The sequence below is a fragment of the Drosophila santomea genome, chromosome 3R (assembly GCF_016746245.2).
Source record: "Drosophila santomea strain STO CAGO 1482 chromosome 3R, Prin_Dsan_1.1, whole genome shotgun sequence".
Classification (NCBI taxonomy): domain Eukaryota; kingdom Metazoa; phylum Arthropoda; class Insecta; order Diptera; family Drosophilidae; genus Drosophila; species Drosophila santomea.
The window spans coordinates 2431609-2451580 of record NC_053019.2 but is presented as its reverse complement, the minus strand read 5'-3'; the positions used below and the strand labels follow the sequence as shown (position 1 = coordinate 2451580).

At 43.5% G+C, this 19972-nt stretch overlaps 1 protein-coding gene and 1 long non-coding RNA gene across 7 annotated transcripts; one reads left to right on the top strand and one right to left on the bottom strand.

Annotated features, from left to right (window-relative positions):
* Window positions 1-291: 291 nt before the first annotated feature.
* On the bottom strand, window positions 292-2707 carry LOC120450817. 4 transcript variants are annotated; one of them, XR_005616328.1, is made up of 3 exons: window positions 2569-2707; window positions 2277-2510; window positions 292-608 (listed from the first exon to the last, which is right to left on the bottom strand). It is a non-coding gene; the product is annotated as an uncharacterized LOC120450817 (long non-coding RNA). The 4 variants fall into 4 exon arrangements; XR_005616327.1 differs by having other exon boundaries at window positions 2277-2493; XR_005616329.1 differs by having other exon boundaries at window positions 2575-2707.
* A 4115-nt stretch (window positions 2708-6822) lies between these two features.
* Window positions 6823-19218, top strand: LOC120452814 (octopamine receptor). 3 transcript variants are annotated; one of them, XR_006356507.1, is made up of 7 exons: window positions 6823-7292; window positions 11572-12230; window positions 13945-14047; window positions 14127-14252; window positions 15040-15223; window positions 16290-19045; window positions 19106-19218. XR_006356507.1 is itself a non-coding variant. In XM_039637219.2 (6 exons), the coding sequence occupies exons 2-6, from the start codon at window positions 11720-11722 to the stop codon at window positions 17253-17255; spliced, it is 1890 nt and encodes a 629-aa protein (XP_039493153.1). In that variant the 5' UTR covers window positions 6823-7292; window positions 11572-11719; the 3' UTR covers window positions 17256-19218. The 3 variants fall into 3 exon arrangements, 2 of the variants coding, with proteins under 2 accessions (XP_039493153.1, XP_039493154.1); XM_039637219.2 differs by having other exon boundaries at window positions 16290-19218; XM_039637220.2 differs by lacking the exon at window positions 6823-7292 and adding an exon at window positions 10226-10609 and having other exon boundaries at window positions 16290-19218.
* The last annotated feature ends 754 nt before the right edge of the window (window positions 19219-19972 follow it).

The following is a 19972-nucleotide window of genomic DNA, read 5'->3' as shown; positions in this document are numbered from 1 at the left end:
TATACTACCGACTTACATATGCATGATGTTGTAAGGTGTACGAGTTTATCCATCTGAGATTCGATCCCCGCCCGGAATCCAAGCGCATTAATCGAATTTATAATCTACAAACCACTCAAGAGTCATGTCACTTATGTTCGCATGTGTCTCCAACAATGAGAACGCATGCCCATGCGATAGGCTTGTAAAAATCGTAGTCTAAGCATCTCCCTATTTTTATTGTATACATACGCGCGTAATATATACATATGTATACATATATATTAATAACTATATCGATAACTGATTATATGGCGTTTATAAAGTTTATTGTAAAACCTATTTCATGCAAGAGAATTGAATTTGAAAATTACAAATTTTAACATAAATACGAGTGATATTCAAGTTTTTGCTAAAGTTTTTTGGGCATGTACAAAACGTTAAACCGACACTAAACACTCACAAGGCCCAAAGTCACCAACCTAAGCCTAAACACTACGTACTTAAAAATAAACATCTATTTTTTCTAATTGAATACTAATTGTAAGTTGTGCGCACCCAAAACCCAAAATCAAGCAACTCAAGTGGCCCATCTATTTGGAGGTCGCGTCTCAAGCTCGATCGTCTTTCTAAGGTAGAAAATTGTAATAATTTAAGTATTAATATTTCTATGTTATAGTCTGGTTGGTTATTAATTGTTCAGTGCAGTATTTCAAGTGTATGTTAAGCTCTTCCACCATCCACCACCCATTTGCCACCGCCCAAAAACAAATCACTTAAAAGCAACACTTAACCACAACACACCGAACCACCGAGAGCGGTTTCATCTGTTATTCGAGTGGCTAAACGCATCCTACGAAATGTATTGAATGCATTTTCCCATATTCAGTGAACATCTGACAATTGTTATCCTACCTCTACGAATACCAAGGTGTTGAACATATATATACTTATATACATTGTACTCGAGGTAACGCTCCCACACGATCCCAAACTGGGTCAAAAGTGGCAGGAGCTGGAGCTAAAACAGGAGGAACTTCCAAAACGAGCTGTAATAATAGAATCTAAAACAATAATTCCCCCCTTTGCCAAGCTGCATTGTAAGGTTCAATAATAATTTGTAAATGTGTTAAAAATTAAATATATATACTTGTATGGAGGTGTAAGCATGTATTATTATTATGTTTGTATCATCTACAATATTAAATGGAATCTTTAAGCCCAACTAAAAGCGCATTGTTATCCGTATGTGGGGCTTTGAATGCTGTAGCGAATCTATCAAATTCTCTGGGGATTCTAGGTCCTAATGCGTCCATCCATATGCAGCCAGAATTATTTATAATTCGTAATTAAATTGATTTGTGTTCTGCCGGCCATTTAGATTAGATATATGTATGTAACTTGTTGTTGCTGATAAGCGTGTAGATTCAGATGCGCGCATATTTAATTATCGCATTCATTTGTAAAAATTAATTATAAATGGATTTATGCTGTACCTATCTGTGTCTAACCGAATGCATATGCATCCCAACTGACGTGGCCAATGGCCATTTTAATTGGTTTACCCAAATCCCTGGGCCTTCGCCGCCCCTTTTTGTTCCAATTAAATAATTCATTTTAATTAGTGTTTGTCAAAATCGCGGACGCTGCCCCATGTTGCACTATCGATTCCAATCCGATTCGGATATCATATAATCGCGGCCAGAGGATACATATTTAGGTGAAGCGAAACGAAACAAAAGTTGGGACTATTGGTTGTTTTTTTTTTTGTTTACCTTTGTGGTGGACTGCACACGAGGCGGTTTTTCCGGAGGGGATCAGGAGACAAGGGGATCCGTAAGTAAAATAAAATCAAGCAAATTATGCGTAAAACTCAATTATTCGGGACTTTTAAAACAGCCAGAACAACAACAAAGGGGAAAACTTTTGCCGTAAGGCATTTACGTAAGTGCTTGGCCATGGAGTTCGTGGGATCCATAGGCGGCCGATGCGAATGCGGATGTGGATGTGGATGTGGATGTGGATGCGGGGTGCGGAGCAGGTCGCTCAGACTGAGGAAGAGTGGGTCAGAAGGAGCCTTTATGTAAACCCCTGGCCATGATGCCACCGCCATCTCGATACGCTTGGCCACATGTGTGTGGCAACATGCTGTGTAAATTACGCTGCCATAATACCCTTCCATATGGTCAACTGTTCCGCACCGCCACATCCATTTCTTCGGATAGCCGAGGGGCAAAACTTTCGCCTAGCAAAAGTTGCCAACTTTCGCACAACTTTCAGCCAACTTAAGGACTTACCGATTTGCTAGAGTATCTGGACTTCTGCTCTCCTTGACTGGCGTGATTCCTTTCGCCCGTGTTTACACAAGGATGCCGTCCCCATCTTTGGTGTTTTAACTCCGCATAAGTTCTTAATAAGTTTCATTATTGCATTTTAAACTTCGTGTGGCATTATTTATGGCTGCCAGCAGTCCAGTCAGGCGGAATTTCAGCCACCAGAGTCAGGTTGGCCCCACTTAAATGGTACTTCACCTTAATGCATGTTAAATATTCGAGACGATCCCAGCGAAAGAGCTTATACTACTATTACCTTCACTGCTTGTACACCCCTTTAAGGTGTGCAGAACTTTTTAAGCCTTCGGTTATAGGCTTGGCTTAACCTTGTTATTGGTTTCCATTTAACTTTCTTTTCTGATATATACTTTATCTACATGCAGTGCTATCACTTGTGGTCTAGAGCCTACTAGTGGAAACCTACATGATGCAAACCGGAACTAAAGCCTTTACTTCCGCTTTTAAGCATGCAAATCCGATATCTTAAAATAATTAGAACATTAAATAGAATATAAATATTAAACCTAGTGAAAACCAAGACCAAAAAATCGTTGCTGGGAAGTTGAAGATACGCAAACCGAACACTCCAGCGGTCGTGTACAATAAAGGATTTCTTTTACCGGTTACAAACTTTCACAAATCCATTATATCTTTTACTCTACAAGCAATGTGGTATTAGCATTATAAATTTATAAAGTGTCCTATTTTATTGAAGTTTTTTAGGCAGTATACATTAAATTTTCGTTTTCCTGCCACTCGTTAATTGAGTATGTTTTGTAATTCCCAAATAGATAATGTTGGTTAATATGCGCATAAATTTCTTCTGGACCCCGGGCCTTCCATCCTCTCGGCCTGCCTCATAATTTTCAATAGCGTTTTCCGCGTTCAGTGCTCTGGTTTTGTCCGTGGTCAACGCATTTAGTGTTTGTGTGGCTTTTGCGGTTGCCGTTCGTGGGACTGGTCATTTGTTCGCGGAGCTTCCGCACATTTATGGCCAGTACCGAAATTGCCAGTTTGCACCAGTGCCAATATTCTGCAGCTGTAAATTTGATTAACCAATTCATAGCCACCCGAATGGCTGATTGGAGATTGGATAGGGTGTTGTTCTAGAACTTCGCCCTGTTTTGCATGCTTCAGTGCCACGCCCCTTATCCGCGTAGCTAAGCCGAGCTGGAAGGAAGCGCGACCGGGTCCTTTGTATGATTTTTCACAATTTGCCAGCACAACAATACACGCAATGAAAGCTCGAAATCTGCTTAACGGACAAAAGGCCACTACTCCCACTGGTGGGAGGAAGTCCAGGCCGGAATGCCCGAGGATGGGGTCTTTCCGAGGGGAACAATAAATTGAAAGAAAAGTGGCAAAAGTCGAGGATGCTAGAGAATCAAATTTAAAATATACTCGTACACAAATATATACGCAGACTGGTGTGTGCCTGGTAACCGTAATCGGAGTATATATTCTCAAGTCTGTCTGCTGGGCAATCCAAACCCAAACCAATGGCCCCCTCAGCTCCTGTATCGGTCCACCATCGCTGATCCCGTAGACACGAATAATATTACACTTATTGATTGGAAATTATTAATAGCTTCTGGCCTTTGCCGTCTCTAAGCGGCCACGCCATGCATTAGGGACCCAGCGGGTTCGTTCACCTATCAATTAAAAGCAACTTTAACAGGCCTTCACAAGAAGAAATGCCGGGGAAATTGGTCATAAATGTGGCATGACCAATGCCACTCGCTTCTGTCGTAAGCTGATTTTACATTTGGCCTATAAAAATGACATTTCGCCGATTTAATGAACTCAATATAATACAGCATTTTATGGTTTGCTTATGGTTTTCTAGGAACTTAAGTGGAAGTCCTAACTTTTCCTAAAAACAGCCCAATTCCATAATAAACATTTATGCATAGTATAATTTATTAGTTAAATTTAAATAGAATTCTTCTTATCCCTAAAGGTAATGTAATTTTATTAATTTCCCCATACAATAATAAAACCACTAGCCTTACATAAGATAAACATAGTTCTTCCTGTGAGCAAATGGAACTCGTCGAGTTCCGGGAATGCGACAGACGCTGGGATAGGGCTTCCTTCCGCCATTTCCCCAGACTAATTATGCTGGCGAAATTAAAACTTTATGACGCTGGAGTACACATGGTGCCAGGACATTAGGCGACCAATTGTCGTGTCCTGCCTGTGCCGTCCAATACATGTGCACTTTGGTCATGCACCACAACGCGTGGGGAAGCTATTTGTCAGGCAATTACTGAATCCATTGCAAGTGCCACTAAGACAAATTGTTAAACTCAATTTAGCAATGCCATTGCCATTGCCAATGTGACTGCCACTGCGAACTGCTATTGCTATTGCGATTACGACTGCCAAGTCTGGCGGGTGCATAGAAATGGAAAGTTTCCTGTTTTTCCCTTGCGCCAAGAACTTGTGCGGGGGCACAAACTTTCAGTTAGCCTTGAAGTTGGCCGGAAAATGGGAGGCGCTCCTGTGAGGGGCGGAAGCGGGTGACGACCTTCCTGTCATTGCAAAACTCACTTATGTACGTGCATTTGATAATTAAATTATGTTGCAAAACTTTGTGCACGGCAGCAGCCATTTTCGGTCCCAGTGCCAGTGACTCGTTACCCTTTTCGGGATCATCGCCTCTTTGCATGAACACCAATTATGCCCGCCCATTTCAGCCGAGTCACGTACTCGAACCGCACAGCTTTCCCAGCATTTAATCAATCTAAGTGATGCCCAGTGGTCGGAGCCCAACCCGCTGCACAGCTGCAGAGATTACAGGTGGTCCGGACTCCGGAACGTTTCTGGGCTAGCTTCGGTTGGAGGAACAGCCCGGAGGTATGCAGTGGTTTAGCATTTGACCTGGGGATTACTAGCTACGCCGCAAGCTGGGCGAAAATGGGAATTAAATGAAAATTTCTTTAAGATGTGTTTATTTATTTATATAATGCTAGCAACTACATCAAAATTACTTGGAAACAGTGGGTGTGAGCTTTGTGTTCATTAATTTAATTTCAATTTAATCATGGACTTATTCGTAATGATATTTATCTATTTCTTGTTTGCTTTTTTATACGCTTTTTATTATTATGTCTTAAAATATGCCTTGGACCAAAAATTCTGACTAAATATTATAATACAAAAACGGTGAAATATTATTTATGGGCCACAACTTTATATAAAAGTGATAGTTAAGAAATCGGTGGGGTAAGGCAAGCCGACATACATGTCGTATGAGTACTTTTTTGTTAGGAATATGTAACGCTTGAAATTTGATGCATTTGATAAAATAATGCATTTAAAATATATCATTTTGTAACAGTTTGGTTACAATGTTGCAAAACAAAATAAATAACTAAACATTACAAAACAGATACGTCTGGTGAGTAATTTTAAGCTGAAAAATTGTGTTTCTTGTTTGAAGACCAAAACTGTAATAACTTTAAAAGGAAATGCATTTGCTTTTCTAGTGACCGTACCGAGTATCGAGCATTTTAAAGCAAGTTTTGGCGCTAGAATGGCCCTTTGTTTCACTTCAGCTGGTTCCACTTGTCCCATGACCTGTGAGTCCCGTGCCATTGCCATTATTTCGATTCAATTGCAGACGGCGGAGAGCGCATGCCTTTGTTTACCTTCCATATCGGGCATTTCTCCTTTTGTCCATTTGGCCATTTGGCCATTTGGGCCTTTTGGCATTTTACCATTACCGTTGTAGCGTTTCAACAGTTTGCCGCCACTGTGGTGGATCGCATTCACCTTGACAAGTGAACCCGTGTGGATCGCAATCGAATACAATCGAATCTAACCTCTGAAAGCAGCAGCAGCAGCAGCAGCAGCAGCAGCAGCTGTTGACACAACTCATTATGAGTGTGTAGTAAGAGCATTAGCGAAATCCGCGTGGAGACGCATCTGCAAGTTATAAAATGAGCAAACAAAGACTGCTGTGCGAGTAGCTATATGCATACCCCTATAGATAGAGCCGAGCCGCCTGTGCACAATTGGCTATATCTATGTCTAGGTCCATAAGGCTACCATAAAAGTCTTAATTTAGATTTCCTGAGTACCCGCGAAATCGTTTATGTTTTCATTTGGAAATTCGTCGTAAAATCTGCTCTGCTCCGGAGCCCCAAGAGTCCGCAGTGCTCCGTTCTTATCAACCTGGCGTGGAGTTAGTCGCGGCTTAATTAAACATTGTTCCAGGAATTAAATGTGGTTTGCTCTGGGCACAGGTAGCATTTGAATGTTAAGCACTTAGAGTGCTTGCGAAAATATTTAAACACAAGACGAAGGAACTGGCACAGGATTATTTTGAAAGTCGCGTGTTTGCTTGCCCGCCAACTTGGGATCCACAAATTCACTGGAAACCCAGTGACAGATACTACTACTACCACCACCACCGACGACTTCGGCCGACTCACATCGTCAGCTTTTCAGTTCAGTTCAGTTCTGTTCTGTTCAGTTCATTTTTCAGTTTTCCTCGAGCGCTCAACCGAGGCGGTTGTCCATCGGTCCGCAGGAGCACTTTGCCACTCTTCGGGGCATTACAAGTAGCCGAAATCGTGAACGCAACCGACACCGAGCATCCAGAAGCGATTGATCAGCCGCCGGTTCATCTGATCGATAATGTGACTTGAATTACTCAGTGCAATCAGTTTGTCACGCAGCTAAAAATATAAAAAAAGAAATATTTATAAAAGAAAGAAAAACCAAATTAATAACATCAAATAACGTGCAATGAAAGTGAATGAGCGTCTCCTCTCACAGCGTTTGTAGTGCACTTATAAAGTATCCAATTAAATGGGACTCCGGCTCCGGCTCCGGCTGCGGCTTCTCAGACAACAATAACAGAAAAATACCTGCCCGGGGGCAATAAAAATAATAGCAGCTTTGTGTCAATAAAACAATGCGAAATGTTTTGATATGAAAGCGGAGGACTGCGCAGGAAAGCGATTGCATTAAGTAAGTAAACAGTGCGACGGGGAGGACCCTTCTCCTGGAGGACCCTCATTGAGGACCCTCCGGCAGGAACCCTTCACCTTCAACCGGTTCAGGTGTACGCCTCAGGGAGCAGTCAGGGGGATGCGGGAAGGGGGAAGCGGGAACCACGGACGATTTGCATAGATCAGCCAAGGACCGGGTAATGGATAAATGCTTTCACGCTAAACACCTCGATGGCACTGCCAAATAAAGAGGACAAATAAGTGTCTGACAGTCTCAATAAATAGTGGCTTCTATTGGCTGGCAGGGTGTTTTGACGTCAGCGGGAGTCCTTTCGGGGGTCTCACCCATTCTTGACACCCTCCCGTTCCCCAGCGTTTATTTGCCGAATGCAAATGAAATATTATTGCACTGAACATGCACATGCACATTACACATACGCCATGTTGGCCGCAAATTGCAACAAATGTTCAACGGAAGTCGGATGCTGGTGCAGTGTGGGCGGTCGAATGAATTTTGACGGAGCTCAGCATTTTTTCTTTCTCACTCTTTTTTTTTTTGGGGTTTTTTGGTGAGCTGTACATGGTAACAAAAAAGGAAAATCACATTCCAAACGCATTCCGAAAAAGTCGGAAAATATTTCGGCTGGCCTTGCAATTGTCACACTTGAAGTGCCCTTCTGGCTTTTCCGAAAAACATCTCTTAATAACGTGAATGTTAAATGGGGCTTGGTCGATTAAAGCGGAATAAGGTGAAGGCCAAACAGCTGGCCAAGAGCTGGAAAATATCTAAAAAATAGGCAATGAGGCAGCATAAATACGAAACTATGTAGACCAGAGCTGACAAATAAAATATCTTTAAAGAAAATAGGTTTCTAAGCTTTAATAAAGAAAGAAATAAAAGCTTGATTTTGACGATATAAAAATACCAGCTATAAGTCAAATGATGATATCTGAATAAGACACAACACATTAGCGGAAAACACAAAAATTATATAAACGAATTCAAAACGTACTGAGTGAGATTAATAATTCAATAAATCTGTTTTCAGATTGTTCAATAATTGAGGCTCTTGCTGCGGTTTTTTCCGAAACACTATCTTGTTTTTGGCTACATAAAGTTGGCGGCACTGGCGTATACAAAGATTATTCTGCTCCATTGTTTGGGATGAACTTTTAGTGTGAAATAAATCTTCCACGAACACTAACATCAGTGATACAGATTTATCTAAAGCCGGAGATGAGTGCCACTCTGATTGATGACCCATTCCGCCGAGAGCGGCGGAAATCCATTCCCCGATCTTTCAAGTTCAGCCGGCCAAAAAGGATGAACGCTCGGTATCAATTAGAAATTCATAAGTTTGGTCTTTTCGGCAAAGTAATTGGATTTGGGGCAACTTAATTTGTAGCCTTTGAAGAAATAGTTTACACTCGCGCCACGATGGGCAAAAGGGTAAAACTCTGAGCTGTGGGCTGATTGCTGCCATTGTCATGGAAATGGCAGTAAAATGAAAACGGAATGGAAACTGGCCAGGAACCAAGGAGATTAGGGTGCTCCGCTCGTGCAAACTTGGCAATTGAGTTGCGAATTAGATTATCAATCAAAGTGCCAATAAAAACGGCATTGCTTATCGCGGTCAATTGCCGATGGGTGGTTTGCCGCCAAAGAATGTTCCAGCCGCCGATCGCAAAACGATTTCAGTTTTCCGACTTTTGGCTTCCACTCGGAATCCCAGTAACATTCTAACAAATGAGTTCATAAATCTATTTTCGCCCGAAAGCCCCCTCGAAATACACACATGATTTCCAATGCCACTAATTGAACACTTGAGATTGGAAGTCAATGAGCTATACATACAACCGCAGATATCGGTAGACCCAACTTGCGGCCGAAGAAAGAGGACCTTATCTCTCGGCGATGGGATGACACATTCCATTGAGCCCGATCGATACCTTAACCCTGACAGACAGCCGTGGCTTTGGCATCGCTTCCAATTAATCAGTTTCACCTTTGAGTACGTCACTAGGCCGGCCCAATATTTACACATCAGCCGCAGCATAATAAGTAAAAGTACCCTTGCGCACCTCGCCCCTGGCCAGATTGCTATCATGTGAGCGATAAGCTGTTTTATGACCATTGCGCGTCAGCATTAAAAGGCTTAGGGAAATGGAAGTGGAAGCGGGGGAGAATTCCGGGAAGGCCGAATCGGGGTACACCCTTCCCGAGAGCCCAAGGCCCTGAGTTCCTTATTATCTATCTCTATAATTAGAACTAGGCCGCGTTAAGTATTCCAAAATAGTTTGGATTGCTGAGCCAAACATTTAGTGCTTCAAAGCAGGTATTCTACACCACAACATTTTGAATTCAGTGGTTAGTAATAAACATAGCTATAAACATATTACATAAAACGTAGGAAAGCACCTCCTATTAAATATGCCAGAAAGCAGAACTACCCTAAAAACAAGAGTCTAATTTAATGTTGCATATCAGCCCAATGTTAGTTTACAATCTTGTGGTCCACGGAATTTATTACGGACTTTCCAGTTGCCGGAGATACTTGCAGCTGAAGTCTTAAGCTAATATTCCAAGCTTCCCACACAGAGATTTGAATATGCAAATTGTGGTACTGAATTTGAATTATTCCCTTTTTGAGGCAAACGCCGTTGCCTGCGGCTTGATTCCGGATTCCTATAACCATAACCATACCCATATCCATACCCATTCCCATTCCCGTGTTCATTGCCATTGCCACTCCGATTACGATTGCCATTGCGAAGTGCCTTGCGTTCCACCGCCACCTAGTCTATTGCGATATCAGTTTTAATTTGGTTATCGCACCCACACAACCGAACAGACGCTCGCCCACAAGGAGTCGCAATCTGGAATACTCGTATATAACGCACACCATCGGACTATCGCTAAATAAATAATACTTAACGCCAAATTATTGTCAACAGAAGTGGCAAGAAGTGTCGAACTGCCAGCCCTTGCCATTCGGTCTGCAGTCTCGCACTCAGTCAACAGTCATCCGCGTCGCTTGCTGTTTATTCCGGCAATATTCCGACGATATTCCGACAATATTCCTCCGGAATCTACGTTGCAAAAGTGCCTATAGCCTATAGCTGAACATAATTTAATCGGATATCTAATAGAGCGTCGAGTCGAGTATCAATCCTATCGCCCAGGCGCACGTGGAGGTCTGTCAGTTGTGGAAAAGGGGAAAATAGTGAATGTTGGAAAAGTTTCGGTGATGAATAGTCGAATCCGGCAGACGAATGACTATCAAGTTCAGAAATGGAACGGGTATCTCCTAGATATTCCATAACAAGTGTTAGCTGGTAAGCTGTAAATAATCCACAATTAAACACACAAGCAAATGTTGGCATTCAAAATAAATAGTTAAAATAGGCTTTCTGACTTAAAAAACCTTCCTGAAAAACCTTTTCCGTTTCCAATAAAATATAATATTTCCTTCTAAAAGTGAATATATTAAAGTTTATATGGAAATTCAATAAAATATTCGCAAATGTAGCCATTTCGTTGGCAAATTTATTGGTAATACATTACAATACATTTTGCCACTTTGTGGTAATAATACTTACTTTGTTTAAAGCTCATTGTATTTATATTTTTTTAAAATTATTATTAGAACGAAAAGTGCATATACTGCCAGGAATTCTGATGGTGATGACTTTCTTGAATTTAATTTTCTAGTAGGAAATAGCTCCATGAATTATTATTAAGTCTCTGAAGTTCGGTACCTAATCCAAAGCAAATAGTTGCATACATTTTAAATTTAATCGAACCAGTGGGGTTTTTAAGTGATAAGGTAAACTTAATTTGATTCATTGCTTTGTTATTTCGGTAAAAGTGTGACCAACTAACTACCGGATTAACATTTATCTACTTAAAAAGTAAAGTATTTAACTGTTTCGGTAATGGCAGTCCAAGACAAAGGCCATCTTAGGAATCTCTCAACACCGTTGACCACTTTTAAAGGAAAAATTCAATGCTGTGCACTTTCAGCCTTGAGATTGTTGAATGCTTAATTGCAAGCGAATGAATGAAACTGACAATTTCGCCGATTGCCATTGAAAGGAGATTGTATGAAATGCAGTAAAATCCATTAAATTTCGGAAATTGTCACAGAGAATAAATCAGATGTACATGCAAACTTAAAACAAGCACAAATAGATTTCGGGATAAAAGGAATGTATTGTTTCCTGCTGAGCGCCATTTTTATTGCCATGCAAAGGACTTTACCGAACTTGCTAACTGCCGAACTTTCCTTTAATTCCAGTTAACCGGACGTGCAACTGGACACAATGACCACAGTTGGGCCGTCTTCCTGCTCCAACAACTCCAGGGATATGGCAGGATATGGCTGGGCCTAGGCGGGCTGCTGCCGGAGATAGCCACACTCGATTGAGAACCCAACTGGCCGATCCATGGCTGTCAACTTGCAGCTGAATAATTTAAGCGTCATTTATCCATCGCTCATGTATGTGGCCGCCTCCTCTCCCTCCTCCCTTCGGGGATTGGGGCTGGGAGTGGGTGGTCTGCCGGAGAACATATCCATCGTGTACGAGGATGCGGCCAACGGGACGGGTGGAGGCAGTGGATATCCCAGCGGCCCGAACGGAACGGATGCAGTGGCTCTCACCGAACCCGGACCCACGGCACCCGTGACCACATTTAATTACTACAACGAGTCGGCAGCGGCCGCCGAGTGGGCGCACTTCTACGACCTGGTGCTCTCCTGGCAGGGCATCATCCTGATTGCCGTCTTTGCCACCTTCATCGTGGTCACCGTCATCGGGAACACCCTGGTGATACTGGCCATATTGACCACTCGCCGGCTCCGCACCATTACCAACTGCTTTGTGATGAGCCTGGCGGTGGCCGACCTTCTCGTGGGCATCTTCGTCATGCCCCCCGCCGTCGCCGTCCATCTCATAGGTGAGTGTAGGTGTGGGTGTGCCTATGTGTGTGTGTGTGCGAATGTGTGGCGGCGCCATTAAGGCATTAGAGTCCTTCCGCGAAGGGAGGCCCGCTCGTCGGGCTTTTCGCGTGATTACAAGATGAAGATGCCATTCCGGTAAATCCCTCAAAAAATTGCTAACAAAAGCTTGGCGCCCAGAACCAAGAGGCTGCACTGAGAACAAATCCAATCCAGGTTTAGGTGTAACTTGTATAAAATTAAGTACAAGAGCAGTAGAAATACTTCCTGACGAATTCAAAGAACTTTCGAACCTGCGATTTCTAGCGATTTCTTGCGGACATTCGGATATAAGTATTTCTCCAAGTGTATCCCAACAAAGTAGCACGAACAGGAATAGCAGCACGGAAACGAACAGGAACTCGAGGAGGAGGCGTGTCAGAAAGGGGGCGGGGCAAGCGGGCCGTGTATTTATGTAAATGCTGCTAGGTGAAATATGCGAGTATGTATCTCTCTCGCCTTATGGATTTGTATTCTTTGAACTGAAAGAATTTCTTTAATTTTTTGCCTCGGCTCTCGTGCAATTTCCTCAACACAAAAAAAAAGAGGCGAGCAGCCGAAAAAGGGAAAAATTCCCGAGCCCAACTTTGTGGAAATTCTTTAAAGGCAACGGCATGTCGAAAGTTTGTCATAATCATCCGGACCACTGACAATCCGAATCGAAATGAATTATTCTCTTCAGAAAATAGTTCGCCTTTGTTGCTCGTGGAGTTGAATGGGAAATATACTAATTGCATGATCGTTGACTTAACCACTTCTGATTTAAGCTCAACTTGCTTCTGTTAACTGCGCTTGGAACGGTTTGAAATAAAGTTTTCTTTCAGATATTAATCCACTAGTTTCTCTCTGTGGAGATTCCTTTTAAATCTCAGTCATAATTACTCATGCCCTCAGGTTTTTTCGAGGTAAACAATTTACCAAGCCCGACTTTCAGTCCATTTTTTTCTAAAGTATATGTACGCATATCATTAAGTTAGGACGTAATACACCCACACGTTCGGGATTAGTAGTTTGCTTTTGGAGCCATATCAAGTTGAAGTTGGGGTAGGCACTGAAAATGCTGAGTAGTTGGTTCTTATAGGTATGTAGATACCTACATCACGGACTGAAAAGCATTCCAATGATATTTTGTTCATTTTATTAATTAAGCAATCCCTGTTTTCCTAATTCACTCTTAATTTTGCCTTTAACTGGTTTAATCTGAGTCCTCTGAGACTCAGAAAATTGCATCCTTACACTGAACCAACCCAACTGTGCTGGCCCATAGGCAATATCCTTGTAATAAGATCCTTGGCTCCTTGGTCCGTGCGCCTCTCACAAAAACAGCTTTTCATTTGGCGCACGGAGACCATTAAGGGGCACTTGATTTAAAAATTAATCGCTTGACAGGCCTGGAAGAGCAGGAAAGGTTGGGGTTCAATGGAGAAATCGGGGCCTTTTGGGGTAGAATTAAACCACTAAGGGGTTGAAGGGGACCAGAAACATTGCCAAAATTTGCCAAGCTGACCGCTTTAATTGGCCTTAGGTGGGGCATTTGCTGAAAGCCATGGAAAATGTTGCTAATCAAATTGACTTTGGACCGGAATTTTAAGTTGGCTTTCCCGCAGCCCCGCTGCTCCACTCCGCGCTGCAAAAGGCTGGTGCAAAGTTTTTAATTTGGAATCTTGATTGCAGGCTCGTGGCAACTGGGCTGGGTGCTCTGCGACATTTGGATCTCCCTGGACGTGCTCCTCTGCACGGCCTCCATTCTCAGCCTGTGCGCCATCAGTGTGGACAGGTGAGCAGTGCTCTCCGGGAGCATATTCCCCATTTTCCCCCTAATCGAAATCCTTGCATCCTTCACGTCCATCCGACAGATATTTGGCCGTGACCAGGCCGCTCACGTACTCCCGTAAACGGCGCTCGAAACGGTTGGCCCTCATCATGATCCTAATAGTCTGGCTGCTCGCGTTGGCCATCACCTGTCCCCCCATGCTGGGATGGTAAGTACACTTGAAAAAATTATTGCTATGCAGCGGAATTCCCACAGCCTTGTCTGAGTGTAACAAAAAGTCTCTTGAATTTGTCCACACACTTTAAAAATTAATCGAGTTTTAACATATGCCCTTTTAACTACATAAAATTCCATGGTATTATGCCGCTTCTACTTTAAGAACAAATATTGTGCAGTGCGGAATAATTCCACGACTTTGCCTAACTAACTAAAAGGAGAATTAAATAAAGTGCTTTGTTTATATTTAACTTCATTAGCACAGTCAACACATTTAACCAGAAATGCAATTAAAGTTCTTGTTCAAATGTTAGCGGCAGAAATTAAATTCAACCAAGAGAAGGTTAATTTATTTAAGAAACCAAAATAATTAAAGCTCAATTTGCCATAATTTCCAATAAAAGCTTGTGTAATAAAATGAACATATTTGTCCAGTGCAGCAAACTGTGCCAAAAGATGTCATTGCATAATTTTGAAGGACCACTTAGGGTATTATTAGCTATTTTTGGTCCATCTTAAGCATTACAAATGTTGCCAACTGTGAGTGTAAATTAATTAGCATATATTTCGAGACCTCCGAGCAGACTGAGTGTCGACACTAAGCTGAACAAACGAATATAATTAGCTGGCAATTGTCTGCTGCTTTTGCGACTTGCGACCTCTGACTCTCTGTTTCTCCAGAGTCTTTCCTGCGTAGGCGAATAATTGGGAGCTTCCTGCATTAGTTGACTAACTTGGTGGCCCATTAAGCGTATCCTGCTCACTTCCATTTCCCGCAGGTACGAGCCAGGTCGAAGGGACCTCCGCGAGTGCCGATACAACCAGAACGAGGGCTACGTCATCTTCTCGGCCATGGGCTCCTTCTTCATACCCATGGCAGTCATGATTTATGTGTATGCAAGAATTTCCTGTGTCATTGCATCCAGGCACGACAATATGACCGACATAAGTGTTCACAACAAGGTAAGCTCCGTCGCAGCCATCCAAAACCATGCCCCATGCCCCCACGTCCTACTGTTTGCCTGCAAACATTCGCACGTCTCCCGCCATCGCCATCCAAAACCAAAGCCAACATGGTGCACAAATACGGAATACGGAATATGGTATAGGGAAAACACTGCAGCCTGCAGCTGCAAACAACAAACGCTGCCCAGGCCAGCCCGGCGAAAGTCTTCCCTATTGCGAACCACTCCGGCTTAAAGGACACTCCACGTGCGGCAGAAACTGCGGCACGTCCGCTCATAATTCCCAAATGCCAGGAGCTCACACAGATTTAAATACCATACCCTCGCATAGGGGTATGTGCCCAATATCCGGTCCGATCCGATCCGGTCCAGAGTACCCTATAACACAAGTTTTTCACTTCAACTCTGGCAGTCCATATCGCTAAATTAATGAGTTTTCAACTAACCAAGTTCTGAGGGTCGAAGTTTGGCCACTTAAGAGTTAAATGCCTTTTTAAAAACGTTAGTTATGAAATGATGTAAATGCAGCTAGATTCATTTAAACAGAAACTAGAGCAAATGCCATCAACATTTCTTAAAGTGCCCAACTGTTTCTGAAACAAACTGCAGGGTAATCACTAAATAGCTAACATTAAACGATGCTCGCTTTGGAAACTGCTTGTGCATACATACATTTGTACATATACCTCGTGTGCATTTTAAAATAGGCTTAAATTGCACTTAAGCTGAATCAAGTCCAGGCAGCCGTACGCACTGAAACCAGTCTAAAATCCAGTTTTATGTTCATAGAGATTATCACATCGTGCAGTTGATATTCGTAGAACAATGGCCTTATGGCATTAGGTATGTAGCCTTAAAGCGGCTTCAAGTCACCTGCTTACCACGTGGTTCCTTTAAAGAGGATGATGATGATGCCAACAAGAGTGTTTAAAGCTGCGGCTTTTCCTAGCGTGCCTTCCGTTTCCGTTCCTTTCATCTCTGCCGCTTTTTGCCGCCCATTGACTTCATTTTAGTTATTTATCATCGACATTGACTTAACCGCCTTGTGCACTTTGCGTGTCTAGAAATTCAAGCGCTACACGGCAGCGGACGTAGAGAACGAGCTGTCGGAGCAGGAGCAGCACAGCTCGGTGGGCCAGCGCCAGAGACAGGCCACCTCGAGGACCTTCTCCAACCAGACGATAGCCAAGGAGCTGCACGACATGATGCTCAGCGACAGCGACAACTGTGCGCCAGTAGGCGCTGGAGGAGCCGGAGGCGCTGCAGGAGGAGGAGGCGCTGGAGGAGGAGGTGGTGTCACTGGCGGCACCCACTGTCAATCCCTGCTGGCCCTTCCCTCCGGCGGAGGAGGTGCCTCCATGGGTTGCGCCAAGAATGGGTGCTACGAACTCACACGACCCTCCTCGCTGAAGCGCACTTCCACCGCCTCCACGACCATTACCACAATGACGAGTGGCATGGGGCCGGGAAGCAGTCTCCTGGATGCGCAGTGGCAGTCCCAGGCGCCGGCTCACACGGGACAGTCGCAGACCCACTCCCTCTCGCAGCCACCGCGAACACACAGCTTTAGGCATTCGCATGGGGAGCGAGAGCGGGAGAGGGAGAGACTGAGGAGCCATCACCACCATCCGCATTATCATCACCAGGCGGGCGTGACCACCACATCGAGCAGCGGGAACACCAGTGGAAACACCAACAGCAAATCGCTGTCCAATCGGATTACGTCGCTGAAGAAGGAGAACAAGACCACCCAAACCCTTAGCATTGTGGTGGGCGGCTTCATCGCCTGCTGGCTGCCCTTCTTCATAAACTATCTGATCACCCCTTTCCTGGCCGAGCACCAGGCCAGCCAAATGCTGGCCAAGGCCCTCACCTGGCTGGGATGGTTCAACAGCGCCATCAATCCCTTCATCTACGCCTTCTACAGCGTCGACTTCCGGGCGGCCTTCTGGCGCCTCACCTGCAAACGCTTCTTCAGCGCCGGCCAGAAGCCGCAGTTCCCCACGAACACCATGTCCATCAGGCGATAGAGTTGGACTGGAGTCGCCTGGAAGGACGGCAACCCTTCGAGCCCTGAACAAATAGCCCCGCATAACATATTATTAACATATTCATTAACTTTAGACGCGTCGGCGGCAAAAAAGGTGTGGTCCCTAATTGCACCCACAGTCCATGTGTAATTGTTCTCTAGTTTCTCGTATAGTTTATTTCATCGTCAGGGGTTGCTTCCGATTCTGGATCATTTTGCACTTAGGAGACGAACCTCGCCCACTAGGAATTCCACTGGTTTCAATTGACCTTTCAGAAATGCTAGGCCGTTACAGTATTTTCAAAGTCTATAGTGAAACTTCTTAACGCAGACACTCAACTGATTTAACATAACAATTGGAATCTTTCTTGACTCAGAACACCAATAATATCTCTTATTTGTTTGTACACATAAAAGCTTTTTAACTATATTTACTTCCAAATTTTCCTAAGCTTCGAGTTAAACACTTCCACTGTTGAGAAAATTTATGGATATAATATAGATAAAAAGCTGAGCCACACTATCTACCTATCTCATAAACGAATGCCATGAAATCTTTTTGTGGTCTAAATTTGTTTTGTAGTCACAGAAAATAGAGTTTTTATCGTCATAGTTAGGGACATATTAATTCCCTTAGCACAAAATTGACTTGGCGATGTTCGACGTAATGAAGCTTGACTGTACAAAGATGGCAATACATGCATTGACGCGACTGCAGGCGAAGATTTCAAGGTATTTTTGCATGCCAGACCCATGGAAAATCGGATGCGTATCGATTTAGTAATTTCCGCGCGACTTTTCCGCTCAGCGGGCGGCGCCTTGAAAATGGCAACATTTTCCTTGGATGTTGCTGTTTGCTGGGCCGTCAAGACAACTTGGACTTGGCCAGTGGCACAGACAGTCTAGATGGATGGGAAAACTTGTTTATATGGCTCACCGAAATTACGGCCATTGCTTGTGCTCCGAAATTCAGCAGCGTGCTTGCGGGGAGGTAACCAGTTTGGTGGTGACCCCGAACCACTTCCGCATTCTCTTTGGCGATTTACGATGCAGCTAGCTAGTCGCTCTCGTACTTGCGTTAAGTGCAGGCATATATATCTCTAAGTATCACAGTATATCATTTCAACTGATATCAGGACATCATAAAGCATATAGCCCAGGGATACGCATTGATTGATTTACATGGGAAGGGACTGAAATCAGTGGAATATCATTGGCTGGGATCGAGTTGAGAATTAGCTTTAATCAGCATTATCGGAATACTACTTAAAAACAGTTACTGTGATTTAGTTTATAGTTGAAGTCGACTGCGACTTCATGAGTTTTTCTTTAGCATTAACAGTACTCGTATAAAGTGAGTGCGAGTGTGATTTAATGGGTGAAAGTGAGTGTGTGAATGGGATGTAATCAATTGTACGAGTATAATCTAAGGCATAATTTATTCAGGCCATCAGCAGCTTAGCTAACCCTTAAGTAGGACTACACTTCGTGTTGTACCAAGCAATCTACTTTCCTAACTCCATCCATAGCCGGCGGCGGTGTGAAGTCATAAACGCAATCAAGCAATGCTACGCCTACGACATAGAGATTAAGTCAGACGAAACTCTCATCAGCAACAGCATGCCATCCTTTTCCCCGCATCCCTCAGTATATCTGAATATCTGATTTCCGGAATATCAGCTCACAAGTCAGGCCTAACAAGTCAAACAGATGCTCCGGGTGAGGAGATGGCTTCCGTCCCGTCGAAGGACGAACCAACTCGGCGGATGGAGTTCATCGTCGCACGCCCACGTATCGTATCGTATCGTATACCATATATCTCATTTCGTCTCATTCCGGCTGATATCACAGACATAATCCGCATAATCTGCATGCAAATATATGTAAATTTATTAATAGTTGTGTGTGTACGAACAGCAAGTTTTTGGAAACGAACAAATAAATAGACAATTCGAAAAGACAAAGCTCCAAAACAGCTACAGATTGGTTTTTCTGACATTTAAACTCTGTTTAAGCTTTGGCTCTCCGCTTAAAGGAGAGCTCTCCGGAATGGGAAGGACCCTCTAGTCCTGCGAACAATGGTTAGTGCGGGTAAAGTGAATTATTGATCAGTCTCAAAATTGAATTCGCAACTGCAGATACACTGTACTATACACCCCCGCCCTTCATATGTGTTTCAGATGTGTGTGTACTGCTTGTCTGTATTTATATTTAACCAGGACGAATTCAAGAGAAACCCCCGGAAAAGGAAGCAGAGGGAACCGTGAGCAGAGTTGTGTTTGGTGCGCAAAGTAACCATAAATACGAACCCCGCCATTTCGTCATGAATATTTCATTGTAGCTACAGCCAGCCAGCAAATCCCCATTCCCATCCCACAAATCCGCATCCATTCCGCGGGGAGCAGCTTCAGTTGAGGAGCCTCCAAATGAAGTTTTAAGACTCTAATCGAGCCCGAGCTCGAGCTGTGCTACCATTAATTGATCGACTGAGTAGAGGAGGCCAAGTTGGCCCCCCAAAAAATCCAATTGGGTTGCAGAGTGGGCGGCACTTGAGGAGACTCATTGGAACAGTCGGCCCAACTTGGCCAGAAAACAACTTGACGGCGCAAACAAAGGAAGCCGAAATAAAACGAAAGTTCATTCGAAAAACATTTGCGGGGCATTTGTCATGAGAGTTGCGCCAACTTTTCCTGTCCCAAGCACTTGTTAAATGCTCGA

Excerpts from the sequence above, each read along its gene's own strand:
- LOC120452814 (XM_039637219.2), top strand. The coding sequence starts at position 11,720 with ATGGCTGTCAACTTGCAGCTGAATAATTTAAGCGTCATTTATCCATCG. Across the intron at positions 14,048-14,126 it reads TGCGCCATCAGTGTGGACAG|ATATTTGGCCGTGACCAGGC; the intron begins GTGAGCAGTGCT and ends TCCATCCGACAG. Across the intron at positions 15,224-16,289 it reads ACATAAGTGTTCACAACAAG|AAATTCAAGCGCTACACGGC; the intron begins GTAAGCTCCGTC and ends TTGCGTGTCTAG.